The sequence below is a fragment of the Pleurodeles waltl genome, chromosome 5, assembly GCF_031143425.1.
Source record: "Pleurodeles waltl isolate 20211129_DDA chromosome 5, aPleWal1.hap1.20221129, whole genome shotgun sequence".
Classification (NCBI taxonomy): Eukaryota; Metazoa; Chordata; class Amphibia; order Caudata; family Salamandridae; genus Pleurodeles; species Pleurodeles waltl.
This window is the reverse complement of record NC_090444.1, coordinates 350,108,326-350,131,709: the sequence shown is the minus strand read 5'-3', so window position 1 is coordinate 350,131,709 and position 23,384 is coordinate 350,108,326. Positions and strand designations below refer to the sequence as shown.

The following is a 23,384-nucleotide window of genomic DNA, read 5'->3' as shown; positions in this document are numbered from 1 at the left end:
ATCCAAGATGGGGTGACTTGTGGGACTCTGACCAGGTTCTGTTACCCAGAATCCTTTGCAAACCTCAAAATGTGGCTAAAAAAACATGTTTTCCTCAAATTTCGGTGACAGAAAGTTCTGGAATCTGAGAGGAGCCACAAATTTCCTTCCACCCAGCGTTCCCCCAAGTCTCCCGATAAAAATGATACCTCACTTGTGTGGGTAGGCCTAGCGCCCACGACAGGAAATGCCCCAAAACACAACGTGGACACATCACATTTTTTCATAGAAAACAGTGCCTACCTGTGGATTTTGGCATCTAGCTCAGCCGGCACCTCGGGAAACCGAGCAAACCAGCGCATTTTTGAAAACTAGAAACCCAGGGGAATCCAAGATGGGGTGACTTGTGGGGCTCTGACCAGGTTCTGTTACCCAGAATCCTTTGCAAACATCAAAATTTGGCCAAAAAAACACTTTTTACTCTCATTTCGGTGACAGAAAGTTCTGGAATCTGAGAGGAGTGAGAGGAGCCACAAATTTCCTTCCACCCAGCGTTCCCCCAGGTCTCCCGATAAAAATGGTACCTCACTTGTGTGGGTAGGCCTGGTGCCCGCGACAGGATTAGAGCACACAACAGTCAATGATGGTCCTTACATGAGGCAGCTGTTGACCCTGGGGTGATCCATTCCTGACGCAGGCACTAGGTGTAGGCACTCAAGTGGGGTAGTGTTTTTATCAGGACAGGTGAGGAATCACTGGGTGGTAGGAATTTTGTGGATCCCAGCATATTCCTGTAGTTTGTGTGACAGAAATGCGAGAAAAAAAGTTTTTATTCAACATTTCAGCTTTGCAGGGTATTCTGGGTAAGAAAACTTTAGGGAATCCACACAAGTCACACCTCTGTGGATTCCCCCGAATGTCTAGTTTCCAGAAATGTTTGGGTTTAGTGTGTTTCTCTATATGGCCGCCGAACCCAGGACAAAAAAACACAGGTGTCTGCCTTTGTTTTGCGATAGATAATTTTGATGTATCCACAATACGATTTGGGCGGTGGAATCTGGGGCTGAACTAAATTGGGGAGCTCCCAAGAGAGCACTCTCTCTCTCTCTGCTTGCCGCCGCATTCACCTGCTCTCTGGGTTGGGCTAACCCAATATTACCCAGTTGCACAGACTGCTTGCGAAGGGACAGCAGAGACTATCCTCATTACCTCCCTCATAATATACTGGAAGAGGAGTTATCGAATGGGACTCCTCCGACTGAAAAATCACTCCCAGAGTCTGCGCCATTGTCCTATCCCTCAGATGCTGTCTCAGTATCTGATGTCTCAGTCTCTGATCCTATGTCAGAGCTGTCCTCTATAACCCGAGTGACGGCAGCAGTCATCCATCAAGATGCCATCTCTGCTATTGGCTAAACTGTTGCTCTAAAACACTAGCCTACGTAGACAGTCACAAAATCAATGGTGTGTGAGAGATACGTGCAACAGTAGAGGCCACCTTACCTGGGCTTCTTCCCTCAATCAGCACGTTCTTTCAAGACACTCAAAAAACACCTTGTCACATACCATTCGTCACAGTCTTTAGCACCTCCTGCGCCCAGTCCAACAATCATTATTGGTGCTCCCACTCCCTCCTCCTCGGATTCCCTCATTACCACCCAGCAAAAGTGCCCTTCATCTCTCCATAGCCGCCCTCCACCCCGCACATACATTTCATTTGTATTATAGCGCAGGTAATGGCTGACTTTACTAATGTACTCAGCTATTTACATAAAATACAGATTTGCTCTTTGCAGTAGGCATATAAACCTTCTGCGCTTCTTTATGGCACTAAAACTGCCACTAGACAAGTCTGACCCTTTTGTAGCAGAAACATAATCACAATACTTACTTGACTTTTTTATTGCTGCCTAAAAGCTACAGTTGAAAAGCGTCAGTTGAAGTATGTGCATTGCTTTGAAGACGCAAGCTGCAACTGCAAGACAACTGGTGGCAAATCTATATATATTATATATATATATATATATATATATATATATATACACACACACATATATATATATACATACATACATATATATCACTTTTATATGTGGGTCTGGTTTTCCTGGGGGCCGATCGCAGCCCCCAAGGAAACCACACACATATTGACAAAAGTGATATATATATATAAATATATATATAGATCTACATAGATAGATCTCTCTCTCTCTCTCTATATATATATATATATATATATATATATATATATATATATACACACATATATCTATATATATATCTATAGATCTATATATATCTATAGATATATATATATATATATATATATATATATATATATAGATAGATAGATCTATCTTTTTTAGTTGTTGTATGGTTTCCTTGGGGGCCAAAATGGCCCCCAGGGAAACCCTACAACAACTAGAAAAAATATTGTCCCCACAGGGGGTCGCCCTGCCCACGGACAACCCCCTGTCCATTTTTTTTTATTTTTTAAACAATATGCCCCCCACCCCCAACTGAAATCCCTGGTGTCTAGTGGTGTTTCCTGGCCCCCGATCGCAGCTGTGCTGCGATCAGGGGCCAGGAAACACTTTCAGAAGGCCTCGTAAGAAAGCGGAGACTCTCCCCTTTCTTATGAGGCCTTCCTGAATGTGGGGAAGGCCGTTTGTGGCCGTTTTCCCCATCGGAGCAGGAAGTGGCCGCAACGCTGCTTCCTGCTCCGATGGAGAAATCAACATTGTAACGTCAGACAAAGGGGCGGGGGAGACACAGAAGAGCTTCCGTCTCTCCCAGGGATAAAAAAAAAAAATTAAAAATAAAAATTAAAAATAATTCGCACCCGAGGATTTATTAACCCCCTCCCTGGTGTCGGCCACTGGTCGTGACCCGCACCAGGAAGGTAGTGTGGGCGTCGCCCAGTGGCCGATGCCCGCACTAAAGAGGTTAACTTATAAGAATGTATTACTACAGGAACAATCAGTTTCTCAGTACATCTATTACAACTACAAATGATATTATGAAAATAGCAACAACACACATTAGAAATAAAAATAAAATAAACACTCCCAGCATTGTTAAAATGTCATCTAAAATGTCATCTAAAACCGAATACTATAACGCCTACTTCTATATGCTATACTATGAGAGCACGATATGCAGAACAACTTGCAATCTAGAGTTTCTGAGGGAGAAGAGACACACTGTATACCTTGTTGATAGCAAAGGCTATCATTAGCTGCAGAGGCGTGAAGACAGTGTTCCACGCGAAGGGCAAACACCCACTACATCAGCAGTCAGTCAGTCAGTCAGTCTTCCTCTGGGACTTATCAGCTTCAGGCGAGATTTATCATCTACAAAGTGTCAAGTGTGCTGGCAGCAGATGAAACAGTCTCTAGCAAAATCTCAGGCGATAATCTGGGTGAAGGACCTCTCCTGACAAGTAGTCAATTGGAAGTCTTTAAATACTAAATCTTATGAGAAACTGAAATATCTGACAAAAGTTTAGGAATGTCCGACACATACTGATAAGGAAAAGTATGAGACTCATACCTTGATGCACATAATCTAAGGCAAAATGACATCAATTCAGACTACATTATTTTGGTTATATGTCTCTATGTGTTCTTATTTGATCTCGACATGGTGAGGAGGAGACATTTGACCCAGACAAAAGTTGCATTAGAAGTTGGATTTATGTCATTAGTTGAAGAACTTGACGCTATCATAGTTCCTAGAAAGATAAGGTCTGGTGACACATGCATTTAAATGCAGAGATGACAATAATTCTGCATAATTCAGGGAATATGGTGACTTTCGTTGTCCAATTTAAGGAAGATGGTGGCCTCCATAAACTAAGATGGAGTCAAGCCTACATAAGGTGGAGTCAGACCTTAGGGACTTTATGTCAGTTTAAAAACATTTAAAAAAAGGGAGCAAAAATAATGTCAGGAGTAACTTCGGGGATATTGTGCCTGGCAACCCTACCAGCAGTGTCCTGCTGTGGGTTTAAACACAATCAAAGACACTGGAGAGCCAGTCATATGGGAAACAAAATCAAAGTGGGTCAATACCATGTCCCGACTGTGCCCAGCCTCATGTTTGAGAAAGTCGATTAGCTGTGTGAGATTAAGACAGATAAATCAAAATAAATGACAACAATGCTTCTTTGTCATCAATTTTGATATTAAAATCAATTCAAATTTAGAAGCTTTAAGAACAAGCAGGACATGGCCAGATTAAGTTCTGGTCCATGGTTTAAGGCAGGTTCTGGAGGCGAAAGACCAGCATCCCAGTAATGGTAGTTGTAGGTAAAAGGCTAATTGGGAAAGAAAGTAAATCAGAAACCCCAAGCTGAAAAAAGGCAATATAAAGAATTCAAGATTCTGTTTAAAAATCACAGCAAACCTATCTTCTTTATGAGTGACTATCAATATGATAGAAACTAAAACCCTGCGGAACCGCAGTCGCAAGGTCCACCTCAAGAATCAAATAATTTATCTCAAAACAGTGTGTGGGAAGTAGGGCTACCTCAGACAGAGAATTCTCGGTGGGACTGTGAAAAGCTGTTAAAGTGTAGCTGGAAGTATAACCTGAAACCAGGAGTACAGTGCCTTGGCCTATTGGTTTTAATCTTGCTCAGGAAATAATCATACGCAACAGATGGGATAAGACTAATGGTCATATTGGAGGGAATTCAGTGCCTAAATACTGAATCCGAACTTGTACTTCTGGGGCAAAAAGTCCACGTTTTTTTACCCTGACCATTTCAAGGGTGCTGAAGAGTGCAGATAGGCTTGCCTTAGTCACAGATACACTGAATGACTGAAGAAGCACTTAAAAAGCTCTCTTGGTCTCAGCACATCATATGAGAAAAAATAAAAGACTAAGGCTCAAACCCACATTCCAAACAGAGGCGCTTCAGGAAGCATAAAGAGGACAGGAGTGTTTACCACTCACAACCATCAAAAGTGCAACAGTGCTATGTTAAAAGGTATTTAGAGGACAATTGAATCCTAAAAGTCACCCCAAATATTAAAATTGCTTGCAGAATCTTAAGATCATTACACGCATCAGCTCCAACCAAGAACAGAAGTAAACACTCTGCACAACAAAAAAAAACCACAACAATTGGCAAGATACATTCACAGTAAAGAGAGTGTTGCTTTAAAAAACAAAACATAAAGCACTTTCTGTCATATGGCTCTGCAAAGATGAGCTGAGAAACTGTTTAAATAACACTCTGGGCCTCGGCACATCATGTGACCAAAAATAAAGGACTAGAACACAACCCTGTGCTCCAAACAGAGAGGCATTTCAGGAAGCATGGAGCAGAGTTCAAAGGTAAACAGAGAAATAAATAATCTTAATAATCGCCCTAAAAATACTAAGATTGTTGAGGGTATCAGCTGACAACAAGAACAAATGTAAACACTGTGCTCAACAAAATACAGCCCCCTTCCACCCTGACCCTCAACAGTCAAGATATAGTCACACTGGGTGCACAATGCACAAAAATCAACTCCTGCAGAATACCAAGATTGTCACCAGCAACACCTCACATCAAGAACAAAAGTAATTTCTAACTCTGCTAATGGTAGTCCATTAGGGTGGTGGACGTAATCTCCTCCGACACCCAGACCGGCTGTACTCCACATGCCAAACTCTAAAACTGGCCCCATGATGTGGAAAAATTACAGCTGGCCCACTGGTGATCTGTGTACTTTCATAGCACCTGCTGTCATGGCCATTCCTGTGAAGGTACAAAAAGTTTGGTGGATAGCTGCCTTTGGTTTTGACGGTCAGTCATAACATTTTACCAAAGATTTTGTTTTTCAAAGACAAACTCCAAAAGTGGGAGTTTGTTATTGAAAATCAAGGAAACCCTGGGATCCATTTGGTCTACCTATGGAATTTTACCCAGTGTACTCCGAAATTATAGGCAGGGCATTAACTATAAATGTATGCGGACAGTCAGGAAGGAGGACACACCCCTTCTTCCACAAGAGCAGCTTTAATGCTCCCTTTTCTAAACCTAGGTGCAATCCCACAGATAGATCTTCCTACAGACCTCTGTTTATGTTCAATACGGATTAAAGATCATTAGTAAAAGATTAACCAAAATACTATACCCCTCGACACCAGCACTGGTAAGACTAATCAAAATTGGTTTATCTCTGGCTGAGATACTGCAATAAAAAAATCAGATGATTTCCTAGAGTAATGGAAGAGGCTGTCCGAAATCTAGAACACTCACCTAATACTTACAACAGATTCTGACATGCTTGGGTGGGGATATCTGGTGGCAGTATTGTGGTGAATGATCATGGGCAACCAAATGATCAACTGGGTGAAACTATTATATTTCCAGATTTCAGCCAAAGTAAAGCCAGAGTAAAGTCTTGGCAGCTGACATCTATGGCATCTGAGGTGCACATGGAAGGTCATGTGAAAAACGTACATTTAGATACCTGTGAGTACAGTTTTTTAATGCAGACACCAACATGAGAGATGCCAATCTAGGGAAAACATTATCAATTCTGAAGTAATGCTTTTGAGAAACATTACCAAAATTGTACATGGGCCATTTGTCATAGACCAAAAGAATCGTGGACTCTTATTTATAATACCACGCTCGCGCCCCGCTGATCTAGGTCCCCAAACTTTATTTCATGGATTTGGATGCACTGCTTTTATTTTATGTGGAACCTGAACAGAAATAGGTTGCACTATGTAAGCTGGGACTAGCATCTGGCGATTAAGGTACAGTGGATTGCCAGATGGATGTGGGATTACAGATTGCAGAAACAGCGCTCACTGAAGCCCATTTTAGTGAGGGAATCTAAACTACTTACTCATGGGAAAGCACCATCATGACAAAGTTGGGCTAAGATTATTAAAGGCTGCCCTGAAAAGCTGAAAAAGATCAAGACACAAATAGTGTGGACTTACACCCCTGCTCTACTTCCGGTCGGGCTACCAAGTCCCAGGGACTACTACACAGCTATGGAATGGTGCCTTTGGACAAATGCTGCACTAGTGACAGCACGTAATTGCTATGAATCATGCAACGTTTGAAGCCTACAATACCTTATTGAGAACAATGGTTTCATAAGGGGGTACGTTTTACATCATGATATGCTGTGAAATACATTCCTAAAGTAGTTGGGAGAGATAGACTGAGCTACCAGCACATGAGTACTGCAACTACGATATACGATGGGGTGCTGAAAGAGGCTAGTACCAGCTCGGCAGCACTTACAAGCATAACAACACTCAACCTAAAAAGACTTTAAAGCGCCACAGGAAGCTGACTTGGGCAAAGAATTTGATGGAACAGAATGATGACACAAATACTCCAAAAATGGTCTCTTCAAGTGTACACACTTCAATTTCCTACACAGAACTTATGTTATTCCCAGAAAATATGTGATGTGATACCACTGTCATTGTCTAAATGCTTACAAGCTGACACGGGGTTCTACAACTTGGTTTGGAGCTGTTCTCAATGTAGACAGTTCTGAGAACGGATCACAGGATACTGGAAGAGCAGGATTGTGTACACCTAAGGAATGTTTACTGGGACAGTTTACCCAAACACGAAAAGCCCAGGCACCCAGTCCATGTTAAAATCCTAGCATTTCTGAGCAGCAAGACAAAAAATCCTGATGCGTTTCGGCAACAGCATGCCGTGTTCACAGGTAAGTAAGAGCAGGTGTGAGTGAGCCAGTGCTTTTTAAATACACAGTCATCTGACTTCAATAACAAAACTCCAACTATATATATTGCACACCTGCTAGTGAAGGGGTGCAAGGTATGGCTTGGAAATTCTATACAGCCCCTCCTTAAAGAACAAGTTACTTAATTCTGAAGGCCTCGAAAAATCATAAAAATGTTACTAGACCTGCAAGTCGAGTAACTTAAATAATCTACTCAACCTAACAGTAGTGTACTTGACCCGTAAATGGGTCTCAAATTGTGTGATCCTAGGCAAATAGTTTAGAGTTGCCTTTTTCTTCATTCTCACATATGATTGCACCTTCAAATATGTGAGCTCAGCATTCCTGCAGTACAAAAAAAAAATATTTTGTTTAATTTAGTAGACTCAGGTTTGCTGCAGCTATCACAAGAATCTAGCCCACATATAGGGGACACATGAGCCATGCCTTGCTTTTTGTTTACAAACAGCATTGTCCTCTGGGCAAGAGTGTTTCTCATTTTATGTTTAAACCCTCCCTTTTAATAAATATATTACTAAACCATGATGTGGTAGCATATTGTCATCTACACACAGTAAATTTCTAAAAATTGTCAAAAAACCTTTCCACTAACTTGCAGCTTTACTGATAAAAGTATATAGTGTATATAGTGTATCTGTGAAAATTGGGCTTCAGTAAACATATCCTTTACACATCAACACCTAAAGTATTCTGATGTGTTTTCATCCTATTAAAATATTTTTTTCATCACACAGAAACACAAAAAATGGGCTTTCACAACTACTGAAATATATTTTGAAATGTTTGTACAGTTGACTTAGTCATTAAAATGTTGTGTGTTAGGAAAAACCCAACACCCTATATCCTTTTATTTTGAATTCTAAACAGCAGGTCACGAAGTTCACCTTATAAAGTCCTGGAACTCTGTAGTCAGAAGGAAAATTAATTGCAGGACAAACCGACTTTTGACCTCTGTCTGTAAACACAGAGCAAATGTGACATAAGAACAAGATTTAAAGGTATCTTTTATTGCCCCTCCACTTTTCAACTGAACAGAACACCTGTTCTTTGTCAAGGGGAGAGTAAGTCCTAAAAATAGCTACACCTGATCAATTATGACTGCTATTACCTTGTTGAGACATTCTAGTTGCAGATTCCTTACCTTAGAATTTCCCCCAGATGTCAGGCTGGATCTAGAGATTTTTCATCGAGCAGTATCCCTCTGCGCCGTTAGGTGGCGTCGGTCGACTCGGCGTGCATCGTTGGCATTGTGGTCACCATGATGATACTGCAGTCATATATAGACACCACCCTGGTGCCCTGATGTCAGTTTCTTTTCATGACTTTCCATGCCAGTAGGGCAGAACCATGAAGAACACAGATATTGGTGCGCCAAAACTAGGGCCCAGAAAGGGAAACCCTGACCTTAGAAATCAGTTTGTGAGCGGGGAGAATGGGTGGGTCGGTCGGTAAGGAATCCTTACCTTAGAATAGATACCCACGCAATACCACCTGGGAGGTGGGCTGCAAACCAAGATCAGATTAAAAACTCCTGCAGGACTGAATGGCCAAAGTAGCCATGTCTACGGAAGGGATCAACAAACTTGTTGGTACATCATGCCACAAATTTGTTCCGACAGGCGTATACTGTTTTGGTGGAGGGATGCCTAGCTGCCTAGCTTACATTGCAGACTTCGGGTGGAAGGTCGAAAGCTGTCAACTGCTGCCACTGACTCTCCATGCAAGGAGACAGAGACTGGACAGGTTTGGTTGGAGAACCATCCCCTGCTGCTGCGACAGAAGATTCTCCTGAATGGGCAGTCGGATTGGAGATCGATGGCCATGTCAAGAAGATCCGGGTACCATACTCTTCGTTCCCAGTCCGGAGCCACAGAGGTTACTTGGGCCCAGTCGTTCTTGATCTTCTTGAGAACTCTGGACAGAAGTGGTATTGGCAGGAAGGCCTGAGTTTCACTCGAGATGAAAAGCATCGCTGAGCGAGTGCCGCCTTGGAAACGCCAATGCGCAAAACAACTGACATTGCGTGTTTTCTGTGGAGGCGAACAGATCTAATCAAGACTATCCCCACTGCTGAAAGTGACCTTGTGCCACCTCTGGATGGAGATGTCATTCGTGATCAACCACACATTGACGTCTGAGTTTGTCTGCTCTGGCATTCAGAGAGCCCGCTAGATGTTGAACCATCAAGGATGTGCCCTGATGTTCCAGCCATGTCCAGAGGCGCAGAGCCTCTTGACAAAGTGTCCATGACCCCACTCTGCCCTGCTTTTTGTAGTACCACATGGTGGTGGTGTTGTCAGTGTACACCTGCACCACTTTCCCTTGGAGAGATGGAAGGAATGCTTTCAATGCAAGCCTGATCGCGTTGAGCTCCAGAAGACTGATGTGGAGCCTGGACTCCGCAGGAGACCAGACACCTCTGATCTCTGTTTCCTCCATGTGGCCGTCCCATCCGAGGAGTGACGCACCTGTCACCACTGTGAGCTCTGGTTTGAGATGTGAGAGGGATCTGCCTCTTACCCAATCGCGATTCAAAAGCCACCATTGCAGATCTTGTGCACTTCCCTCCAAGATCTGGACCATGTCGGAGAGATTCCCCTGATGCTGGTCCCACTGGAACTTCAGGTCCCACTGCAGAGCACGCATTGCCATCTGGCATGTATCACCAACAGGATGGAAGAGGCCACGAGGCCCAGCAGCCTCAGAGTCATTCTCACTGAAACACAGGCTAGAGGCTGAAACATCGGTATCATAACCTGAATATCCTGGACTCGCTTATCGGGAGGATAGGCCCGAAACTGCACTGTGTCCACACAGCTCCGATGAAAGGGAGTGTCTGAGAGGGAGTCAGGTGTAACTTTGTCATGTTTATAGTGAGCGCCAGATAATGCAGGAGTTTCGCCGTAGTCTGGAGTTGGGAGACGACCGTCTGTGTCGAGCCCACCTTCAAAAGCCAGACTTCGAGGTAGGGGAAGACTGAAACCCTGATCTGCACAGATCAGGTGCGATAACCGCAATCACTTTTGTGAACATACGAGGGGCGCTGGTACAGCCAAAGGGAAGCCCATTGAACTGAATGTGCTCATGACCAACCACGAATGGCAAGTAACGTCTATGGGCAGGCAGTACAGGAACAGGAAAGTAGGCGCCCTGCAACTCCAACACTATCATCCAATGTCCAGGGCAGCTAGGACCTGAGCCAGGGTGAACATATTGAACTTTTCCTCTTTGAGAAACAGATTGAGGGACCGGAGGTCTAGGACAGGGTGGAGGCCCTTGAACTTTGAGCACCAGAAAGTAGCGGGAATAACAACCACAACGTACTTTTGGCACAGGGACCCTCTCTATGGCTCCTTTGGCCAAGAGAGCTGTAACTTCCTCATGAAGATATGCCAAGTGATCCTCCATCATCCGATCGTAGGATGGTTGCATGGCCGGAGGGCTCTAAGGGGTGGGCGTTCAGACTATTTGCAAAACCTGCCACCAACTGATCCAGGATGGAGCAACGGACTAGGGAGATTTGGAGACTGTAGCGGGGGCAGAGGTAGACTGGGCAGACCGCTGGCTCCCTGATCCAGATGCATGTGGGATCCTTCCTCTGCGGCCAAGAAGAGGCACGGTGGCCGGATGGGAATGGATGCGGTTGGACACCCTTTCCATACCTGTGAAAGGGGGAAAAGTGGGCTGTGGGGGGAGAGGAGCAACTGCGAGGCCAATGGACCGAGCCGTAGCCCAGGACGCCTTAAAGTGCTCGAGCACTGAGTCAGCTTTGTCTCCGAAGAGACGGGTGCCATCGAAGGGCATGTTCATGAGTGACTGTTGAACATCCCCTGAATAGCCAATGTCCTCAACCAGGCGAGGCACCGTAAGGTCATTCGTCAACACAACTGATCTGCCTAGTGAGTCGGTCGTATCCAGTCCACAATGTATAACGAACTTGACTGCATCCCTCCCGTCAGCAACAGCTTGGGAGTTTATGGCCCAGGTCTTTTCCGGGACCTGTCGCAGCACCAGCACAACCCTATCCCACAGGTCTATGAAAATAGCGGCCCAAAACCCATGCTATGTTCACAGACTGCAATGCCAGACTGGAGGAAGAGAATATTTTCTTCCAAACTGATTCAGTCTCCATGATTCCCTATCCATGGGTGAGGACGGGAATGCGCCCGAGGAAGAAGCCTGGATGACAAAGCTCCCAGGCATAGGATGCTGGGTGAGCAATTTAGGGTAATTTGGTGCAGGCCAATGGTAGCGGGCGAGCACCCTAATCACAGGGGCCCCTGTGCTGGTTTTGGACCAGGCACCCAGAGGAACATTAGTGGGGCTTCATTAAAAGGTAGGAGGGGTTCCGAGGTGGGAGCCTCAGGCTGAAGCACACAAGTCATGAGGTTAGTCCTGACTACCACAGAAGGTAACTCAAGGCAGAGGACCTCAGCCGCCCTTCTCACCACCACAGAATACAACGCTTCCTCCTCCGTAGCCACAGTAGGGGGAGAAAGCATGCCAGCATCAGGAGAGGTATCCAGACCACTACCTTTGCTCAATTCATGTGCACAGACAAGATCAGGGTCTTCCAGCCAGAATTCTAAGGGCTCCAGCAACTCTTCCATACTTTCCCAGTATCCGTACACATAAGAATAAGGGTCAGGATCCAACCTGGGGAATGTAGGCCCCAGGCGAAGACTGAATCGGCGTCGAGCGACGTTGGTCCGCCTTCGGGTCGGATTCGGGTATTAGTATGGGTTTGGCGTCAGTTATGGGCCAAAACAACATTGAAGCATCAACGTCTTCGCTGTCTCTGTGGGTAGTCGCATTGGCATGACTGGCGGCTGCATGGATCAGACAATGGATCCTGATGGGCCCTCTGGGGCCAATGCTGCAGAATCCAAGGGGGCCCCATCTAACCCCATGGAGCGTGAAGGTGTTGCAGAGGGGCAAGTCTGCCCAAATATGAGGCAATGGCCTCATAGAATTCCTTACGTTTGGCAGGGGTTGCTCCGGCTCCGGGAAACATAGGGAGGTGCGGAGTCGGCCCAGAAACAGGATCCGAAGACGGTGGCCTATAGCGTCAACGCTCTTCCCGCGTTGCATCATCTGAGAGGCGGTGCGAAGTAGAAGTTTGGCCTTCTTTGACTTCTTTTGTGACCCGAATGTCCCAAGGACTTCAAATGGTACCAAGAACAGTGGTGATTACTCCGCAAGCGGTCTCCTGAACTCCCTCTTGACCAAGACTGGAAGAGACACAGAGTCGAAAGCGGGCCGCCATGAGCTTCAGGGACTGCTCCATCAAAGCCTTCAAGTTCATGGCCAGGCACTCGGAGCACGACCTTGGGTCGTGGTCGCACTCCATGCACCACAAACACACAAGGTGCAGATCCGTCACCAAAATCATTCGGAGACAGGAGTCACACGGCTTAAAAACGATCTTCCGTGACATCCTGGACGCACCAAAAAAGTATAAAGATTTTGATAAAGCGGTCGAAGTCAGTCAAACAATGACTCGGGTACCTCTCTTCAGGTCTGCATGTAGGCTAGCTTGAAAAGAAAAGAACTGACTTTAGCATGCCGGGGTGGTGCCTATATATGACCGCAACGTCATCACAGCCACCAGGATGCCAATGATGCATGCGGAGTTGCCCTACGCCACCTGATGGCGCAAAAGGGTTCTGCTCACAGAAAAATCTCCGGATCAAGTCTGAAGCTTTGGGTAAATTCTATGGTAAGGAATCTGCAACTAGAAGTCTCTAACAGATGTATAGCCTTGCACAGAGAGGGAGCTAAAGCCCCATGGTAAAATACCATAGATCATCTATTGGATGAGGTGCTATTCTGCTTCCTCTTGGAACTGGATCACGAACAATCACAAACTGCCCCCTGTTAAACCACTGGAATAATATGACTCTAATCGCAGAGGGGGTGGGGAAATGGGGACAGTCCTTGTGCACTGAATAGTCCTATATGATATTAAGGCACCTCCTGGAACGCAGACACTATGTGTGACCAGAACAGGCACTCCTAACAATAAGACACTGTACCATCAGCAAAATATGATCAACCACCCTGGTTTCTCCCTCACTTTCATCCACAGAAAAAGCTATTTGGCCATAAAGTATGCAGGTGCATTAAGATCACCTCCCTACAGCCCGAGAAAGTAACAACAAGCATGCACAAAGACACAACCAAAACAATCTTTAGCTCTTTGTTTGAAGGTTATAATTTGAGTTTTAAAAAGTCGAATCACTATAGGTTGCTCTAATTAATAAGTGGATCACAGATAACAGACAGCAGCGTCATCAGAAAAATGAAGGAAAGATGAAGACAACAAACATGCTACACTACAATACAGAGTGTACCTTTGAGAAGGAAGGTTGCCCACTTCATAATCAGGAAATGCTTTTCACACCTCCATATCAGAGAGAATGTCGACAGGTTAAATACAACGGTCTAACACACTAATGTTTGGAACTTGCTTTTCATTTTTAATGCACACAAGGCACGTTCTTCCAAAGTACTACGTGAAGTCGTTTACGTTTCTTTTGGAAACAAAGTCCACTATGAAGAATAACAATGATAAAAATAAAGGTAAAAATACAGAACTTACTTTAAGATTTGCAATTGTTGTTTTCTTCCCATCCATTTCAATAATGAATTTAGCCTCCAGATCCTTCTCCCTGAAAGCCAGAGATTAAATACAGAAATGTTAATTACTTTCACAAACTTTCAGGAAAAACATTCATCAAATATTATGCACAATCTACCCAGCTGCATCAAAGTGCTCAAATGTATACGCTCACGTCTACGGCATTAAAGGACCTTGCGGGAATAAACAATTGCAGATTCTAGGGAAACAGAGTGTATAATGCCTTGGTGTACAGAACCAATGTGAAATCCACTCACTCATTACAAAATGTGAGAAAATGTCAGAATTACTTTGTTAACAATTAATGTGGATGATTGTAGTTGCACGTGTTTGTAGAAAGAGACATAATGCCTGCTCATTTGAACCACCGGCAAGCATCCTTGTGCCAATCGTTTCACTAAGTATGCCAATCCCTTTTTTCACTGCACACACAATCTGGGGAAAAAAAACCTTGCTAAGTTCTTAAGCTGGCACAGTGGAGGAATGTTAGCAATTAACAAACAACATGCAAAGAATGACAAAGCCCACCTATGAGGTGTAAGGCTCACAAATTCAACAATATGATGTCTTACGTTATTTAACTATTTAGAAGCTTTCTACATCGATGCACGTCTCATTTCATCACTTTAGATATGTTGATAATAGAGATTCTCTCTAAAACATGATCCAGGTTGCTGTACTGATTTAAATAAACTATTTCTTCAATGTATTGTTAAAAAGAACGAAAAAGCGAATGCAATTCATCTTTAAATGAAAAGAGACATCTATAGTAAAATGCAAGTATCCTGAATCAACAGAGATGGCATACAAATGACAGGCCTTATTCAAATACAAATAATTTGGAGAAAATAAACATTTCTGGAGCAATCATTCTCCCTTTACCACAAACTATTTTACTATTTTTTGCATCGAGATCAGTCTGAGCATCTTTTAATTACTCAAATGCTGGTGGAATTAAAAATGATTTCCTCAAGCAATTTCAGCTGAGCTCTACGAAAGTTATATCCCATTAGGACTTCAGTTTGAGGGCTCCTTCAGTCGCAGCACAGGGATGAGATAACTCGTCTGCTTAGTGAATCTGTGACTGTCAACATTGAGATTCAGGTGTTGCCCCATCTGGACAAAAAACGTGAATGGAATATTAATTTTGTATGTGTTGGCGACAACGTTATCTACCACTGCTTGCTGAGGGAGTTTCAAGATGGTGACTGCATCGTGTTGCTCAGGTCTGAGCCACAATACCAAATGATAAGGTAGCTCACACTGTTCAATCACATGTACAACATACTAGTGAAGAGCTCCAGAAGTGCTAGAGTAGCCATGTAAATAGAATTGGCTTGTGCAGATCACGCACATAGCCATTGCTGCAGAGAGAAGAGGACAATGAATTCCAGAGCAGCCAAAGAATGTGGACTTAACTGAGGCAGCCTGCTGCTTCCTAAATCAGGACGTGACATTCACAGTGAAGGAGATCAGTGGTCTGAGTGAGATGTTCTAAGAAAATTACACTATGAAAAGGGACATATCATAAGTCATATCACTGCAGGAGTTGCACCCAACACTGCTCCGTATTAAGCAAGGTGGAATATGAGGTTACAGGGTGTGTGTCTGTTATACAGAAAGTAAGGTTGAGGAATCTGAACATGAACAGAGCTGGAGAACATCTCATGCAGAAGCAGGGTACTACTGGTGATTTGATCATCTTCAAATGTTTGAGGAAGAGCTACTGGATATATGGACAGGGTTTAAGCAATTGAGTCAGGCAGATATCCATATTCTGCCAAACAGATTCTTCACAGGTAGCAAGCAACCTACAAGGCTTCCTGTATATCGAAAAGGCATCACAAAGGCATTGGACTGTAATTCAAAGAGGAAGATCAAAATGATGGCTATATAAGTTGAGATTGCCAACCCAAAATCACCATCCCTGAACAAGAGGTCTGTTGCACAAGGACTCACTGCAAGAGGTTCAGGTGCTGTCAAAGCACTGCAAGAAATAGCCAATAAATTATTTTAAAAGGCAGACAAGGCTCATACTGATGCCTCGCTCAAAAATGCTGACTACTTCAAGGAAGCATTTCAATGACTAAATGACCACAACAGCTATAACTTCAGGCTTAAGAATCAAGTAACTTCAATCATCTCATGCAAAATGGACATGTGGAAAAAGATAAACCTACTGATAGACGAGAAATCTCATACATAAGTGTGGGAAACCCTATGACACTACCTTCAACCTGCTCCCCAAGGCACATAAACCAGACCAAGAGAGCCACCTCGGAGCAGCGCTATTATTGCAGATATCGGTTTGTGGTTTTCCAGAATATTAAGAAAACGTAGCCACATCCGTATACACATGTACTTCTTTCATACATGAATGATTCCAAGGATTTTTCTACTCAAGATACAAAATATACCTTGCTTGACTACTATCTTTTGTATTCCAATGAAGTAACAAACCTGTACACTTCAATACACAACAAAGGTGGGTTGACTGCTGTGAATTACCTTCCAAAAACTTACTTAGCTCGTTCCACTACCTCAAAATAGATGAATGTCGAAGTGACCCAGTTATATCAAGCACAACTTTTCACCTTTAATCTGAATAGCTACAAAAAACCAATGGCATTGTTAGGAGTGCCAAATTAACATCATTATATGCAAATTTGACATAATGCGTTATTTGGAACACAAATGGAGCTGGAATGAAAAATATGCAACATTCATGCGACATAACATCTTTTCTGTAAAGTACATCAATATCATCATAATCATTTTCAAAGATAAAAAACACATTTGTGATATCCACCTTATAAGCAATTCCAGTCGCAGCAAGCTCAAATTTCTATGTGATAGAGGGAATCTTCCAATCCAACCTCTACTGCAAGCAGAGAGTCAACAACTTTATTCTACAGGAAACAGTAGTAACCTTGGTCACCAGATAAATAGTATACCAAAGTGTGAACTGATTATATGCTGCTTGGAAGATAACATCTTTTACCATAAATTCCAAGAAGCAATCAGAAGATTTAAGAGAGGTTACACAGAAAGGACCCTGAATTCAGTCTGACAACTGACACAGAGACAAAAAATAAGGTCTCCTCAACATTATTTATAAAGGCTCCCCTTAATATCCGTCAGATTCTTAACAAAAATTGGAATATTCTTAATGCGGATAACATCTTCAAATTGGAAAAAGGCATCAGAAGGCCTCCTACTTTGAGAACAGAGGTTTGCCATTCAGAACTAAAAAGAAATAAAAAAGGAAGGGCATAGAATACCCTACGCTGAATAACATTAACAACAGGTTTCTACACATGCCCAAACACTTGCCCAACCTGAGAGCTGGTAAAAGGGGCTTCTACAAAAAAGACACAAATTGTGAACCTTCTATATATTCTATAAATGGGCAATAGCACAAGTGAAGTGATGTAGCCTACAGTGCAAGCATGCCCTCAAGAAGTTAGATGTTAAGTACCAATTAAAACACCATAATGTAATTAACTCTAATATCGATTGTTCCTTTCAATTATAAGTAAGGCAGCTTGTTGAACAAAATGGGAAAATAGAACTACGTCTACACAAATGCAAAACCATATGGGTGCTGAAACTTACAATAGTATAACTGCACATTTCTCTGCAACAACCCTACAAACTGCTTATTATCAGGATACTTCACACTGACATTCACTCCACAAAAAATCTGATGTAACTCTACACCAGTACTAGGAAATTACAATAATATTTTACAAAACGGATGCAATTAGCAATTTTACACAAAACATTTTGCTCTCAACAGTTAGCATCTGCGGAAATACATTGCAGACCTCGAAATATTATAAAAATATCACTAGCCCTGCAGGACGAGTAACTTGTATAATCTACTCAACCTAACTGTATTGTACTTGACCTAAAAATGAGGTTCAAATTGTGTGATCCTAGGCAAATATTTTTGTTTACAGTCACCTTTTTCTTCATTCTCACATACAAGTATACCTTCAAATATGTGAGCTTAGCATTTGATGTACAAATTTTTTTGCTTGATTAAATAGACTAAATGTTTTCTCCTTGTATAATAAGCATCTAGCCCACATATAAGGGACATATGATCCATGACTTGCCTCTTAGTTTACTAATACCATTACCATCAGGGCCAGATGGTTTCTCAGTTTATGTTTAAACACTTACTTTTAATAAAAAAATTAAGAAAGCACGATGTGGCACCAAACTGTCATTTACAAATAGTAAATTCCTAAGAAATGTCCTAAAACCATTCCACTAACTTGCAGCTTTACTGATTATACTATATAGTGTATTACCGATATTCTGCGAAAATTGTGTTTCAGAAAACATATTTATGATTTGCAGATCACCAAGCAAAGAGCTGTGGTTTGTCTTCATCCTTTTCATCCATTTGCGCTGACATTTTGTAAGCTGTGTGCGAACGGGGTGCACTATTCTCTTCAGTGACGTGAGGTAACTAAGAAACAATATGAAGTAACTGGTAGTCATGCAAAACGCTCCAATACTGCTCATTGCGCTTTGTAAAACTTGAAAGTGCCATGAGCGCGAAGGAAAAACAAAACAAAACAATGACAAGCAACTGGTAGTTATGAAAATCGCTCCACTACTGCCCGTTGCGCTGTGTAAAACTTGAAAACGCCTTCGGCACCATGAGCGCAAAGGCAAAACAAAACAAACAATAAGAAGTAACTGGAAGTTATGCAAAGTGCTCCAATAGCGCCCATTGCGCTGTGTAAAACTTGAAAGCGCAATGGGCGCCATAAGCACAAATGAGAAACAAAATAATGAGAAGTAACTGGCAGTCATGCAAAGCGCTCCTATACTTCCCTTTGCGCTGTGTCAAACTTGAATGTGCTATGGCCGCCATGAGTGCGTAGGAAAAACAAAATAAACAATGAGATGTAACTAGTAGTCGTGGAAAGTGCTCCAATACTGCCCATTACGTGGTATAAAACTTGAAACTGCCACAGAGTTCATGAGCGCGAACGAAAAACAAAAGAAATAATGTGAAGTAACTTGAAGTCATGCAAAGCGCTACAGTACTGCCTACTGCGCTGTGTAAAAGTTGAACGAGCCACAGCTGCCATGAGCACGACTGAAAAACAAAAGAAACAATGACAAGTAACTGGTACTTATGCAAATCGCTCCAATACTGGCAATCAAGTTCCTGTAACAGGAATTCAATCGACACTACTGAAGCAATGTGCATTACTATCACTTACTTATTATTGTTTCTGGCACGTTCAATTTTTATACAAAAGGAACTCAATCTGCAGTATTGGCGCGACTTTAATAAAGCGCTCCATGCTGCCAACCGAATTCCAGCTGTATAAAAAAGAAAAGCGCTATGAGCTTGACTGAAAAAAAAAAAGAAACAATGACAAGTAACTTGAAGTTATGCAAATCGCTCCAATACTGCCATGCGGGAACTCAATGAGCAGCATTGGAGCGATGTGCAAAACTACCAGTTACTTGCCAAAGTTTCTTTTGTTTCTGAGTTAAGCTCATGGTGCTTTCAATTTTTATCCAGCGGGGACTTGATCAGCAGTACTGAAGGGATTTGCATAAAGAGCTCCAATACTGCCAATCAAGTCCCTGCTGTAAAAAATATTGTGAGCCCCATGAACGTGACTGAAAAAAGTAACAGTAACAAGTAACTGGTATGTATGCAACTCGTTCCACTACTGCCAATCGAGAGAAGGTCAAGCAAAAAGTAAAAAAGCAGTCCACAAACCGCCCATCAAACATGGACGCTGTGTATGTTAACAGTAGTTAGCTGGTGCTCTCGAAGATGGGTAAACACCAGAAAAGGCATGACGTATGTATGCCTTCAACAAATAAAATAAAGGGAATTTTGAAACGCAAGTCCACGAACAAATGAAAGTGATGGGCGTGGTTAAAGCCCAGAGACTAGATAACAGCTTGGATCGCTAATGTGTGCTCGACCTAAAAAATGGGATTTCACAACTTCTGAAATATATTTTGAAATGTTGGCACACACAACATTTAAATATCTCGCTGTACAGCAGGCCAGAGAGTTCACCATATAAAATCCTGGAACTCTGCAGCCAGAAGGAAAATTATTTGTAAGACTTTTGACCTCTGTCTCTGAACACATAGCAAATGTGACGAGAGCACAAGATTCAAAGCCATCTTTATTGCTCCTGCACTTTCTTACTGAACAGAACACCTGTTTTTTGTCAACTACCCAGAACAGGCAAGTAGGTCCTAAAAATAGTTCAACCTGATAAAATATGACTCGCCATAGTGAGTGGGCGAGTAGATTTTTCGAGGCCTGCAGGCTGTGTGTTAAGTTAGCACCTCCATATCGGCATCCATATATAAATATGCTCTTCAATGCCGTTGATTTGGCCAACTGCATTGCAATTTATATTTTGTATTAACGGGTTAAAACTGTACTATATTTTCTATAGTACCTTTTGCAGGGCAGCTCATTTATTTTAATGCCATTACTTCATGAATTGTCTTCAGCCACAACTAAATTACAAGAGACGTTGTTTGAAACATTAAAGTTTTCCAAAACTGGCTCAGTTGTACTACAGCCACACTGAAACAAACAAATTTCTATACACTCACCCATATGACTATTAAATCAAAATACACAATTATCAATAAGACACATACAAAGTAAAGATGGCAGATGCTAAGCTCCACATGAGCCTTGCACTACCACTAAATTGGTGGCATAGCGATTTCTAATGTTGTTTATCACATCTTCAAGATTAACTGCACTGTTTTATTACAAACAAGTGCACATGTTCTTTCACAGAGGTACAAAAACCCAACATATAGATTACTTGTTTGGTGTCTGGTAACAACAGCTCGTCTGTGCTCAGGCTTCACGTTGACCTGGACATAAGTGATCCCCCATAAATGGTTTTTCATGCCTCTATCTACGACATTTACTTGGTACTGTTTCTCCTAACATAACAACGTGTCTATGGACGAACAGACTGGATAAAGTTCAACATTAACAGATGGTAGAAGCGCCGAACAAGAGGCAGCTTTAAGTGAAATGAACAGTAAATATAAACATTTATTTCAAACATTTCTCTGAAGGAACTACTGCTCGTTATGTTTCTTTTTGCTAACTGTTCAAAAATCAGTATTATGGAAATAATATGAAAAACAGTCTGATATAAATCCTGTGTAACTAGAAGCCAAAAGTTGGCTTTCCCTGCAGATGTTCCAAACTTTCTACTGATACAATTTTTCCGTTGCATTTTTCCAATCCAGTTTGTTTACTGCATGGATACAATGCAGTGCCACGGTTATGACCTTATGCCTATCCTAGTGTCAAACATCTATTACTAACTAATTTACTCAATTCATAATTTATTTACACACTTTGGTACCAAATGTGCCACAGCTATAAAGATCCTTTTCCTTTAACTACTCAATTTCTCTGGTTAAGTGTTTATTTGAAATGGTTATTTTGTTCTCTTTTTGCAATTGTTTATTAGGAACTTTTCGAACATGAGAACAATTGTCACCATACACGGAATCATGAACACACAAATCGGTTCAGATAATACAAGCAATCACATTCCAGCATATGTTTGCATGGCATACACCATGATTACCAGTTGAGAGCTGAGGAACAGAGGGAACCATTGATAAGGCTAGCTTCCAAAGAGTGGGGAAAATAGGATAAAAAGAAAAGAGGAAACCAAAGGGAATGAAGAAAGGCTCACGGAAGGAGGACGGACGCCAGGGGAGGTAAGCACCGGAGGGGACATGATGACCCAAGGCTGGATACCTAATCTAAAGGTGAGGCAGTGTGATGGCCCTTATGGTTTGTCACTGCTGGGGTAGTAAAGGTAGTGAGAAGGAGGAAGCTGGTGCAGCTTGAGCTGCTGTCACCATGCGCTTGTTATTTTGTTTTATTTATTTGATTTGTAAGCCGATCACAGAATGTGCCAATAATGATATCACTAGCTGTTAAACTCTGCAGAAATACTGTGGGTTCACTGGAATTGAACTATCTGAATCGACAATACTACACACGGTGTTAGCAGGCTGGTTTCCACTATGTACAAATGATTCTAAATAAATAATGAAGGAAACAGTTAAAATCTGAGAAACCCTGAACATTAGTACCAGGGGTTTACTTTGGCTGGGTTTTTCATATTTCCCTTTTCTGCCTCAAACACCCATTACTCCACCATAAGAAGAGTAAATTGTAACTGGCAAAAACTTTACAAATAGTAGGGGCTTTAACCTATATTGAAATTTATTTTTGTGCTCAAAAGTAACCTGTCACAAGCTCATAATACATTTGAACATCCCAGATGAGTTCCAGTAAATTATTAAAATATGTTACATAAAAAAATATTTTCCCTTTGAGACAAGAAATGAAATATACAACAGGCAAATGACATTACCTACAGTATTTAACTGAAAAAGTAAAAGACATTTATTTGCTGGTCTTGCTATCTCCATTGCTGTACAAAAGGTTGCTTGACAAAGGAGTCATCCTGTTATGGTTTACATTGTAAATAGGATGTAAACTGGTTAACATAATCTTAGTATGTAACAGAGAATTCTGACAACCATATTGTTTTTTAATAATGTACAATGCAGAACTCTGTCAACTGGGTGTTCGATGGTCAGTTGATATAAGCTCTCTTGAAGGTGACCTGCTGCGGTTGGTGGTTCCACATTAAACCTTATCTTTACTACTTGGCATCTATAACTATATTTACAACACTGGTGATGAGTTGCCTGGGAGGAGACAGGCATTGCCACCAACATCTCCTGGAACCCACGTTTAATTTTTATGAACAGAGAAGTCGGAGGACCTGCCACTTCATCTTTACTGTACTGCAACTGTGTGTTTTTATGATGTGACCTGGAATGTAAACCGATAAATCTTTCTAAGGAACTGTGCTGATTGGGCACTACTATTCGGGGACCACATTTTCCGTTTATTGTTTTTGGAGACTGTCTGGTGTACTGTTTGTGTGCAACGCCCTCCGTGA

The 23,384-nt window shown here is 42.2% G+C and overlaps 1 protein-coding gene across 2 annotated transcripts in view; it reads right to left on the bottom strand.

Annotated features, from left to right (window-relative positions):
* The window catches only part of KIF16B (kinesin family member 16B), a 1,953,564-nt gene that overhangs the window by 1,764,013 nt on the left and 166,167 nt on the right, over positions 1-23,384 (bottom strand). For both annotated transcript variants that reach the window (XM_069234094.1, XM_069234093.1), the window contains exon 2: positions 14,320-14,389. In XM_069234094.1, the coding sequence (XP_069090195.1) occupies positions 14,320-14,389 (70 nt within the window). The remainder of the gene's footprint in view (positions 1-14,319; positions 14,390-23,384) is intronic.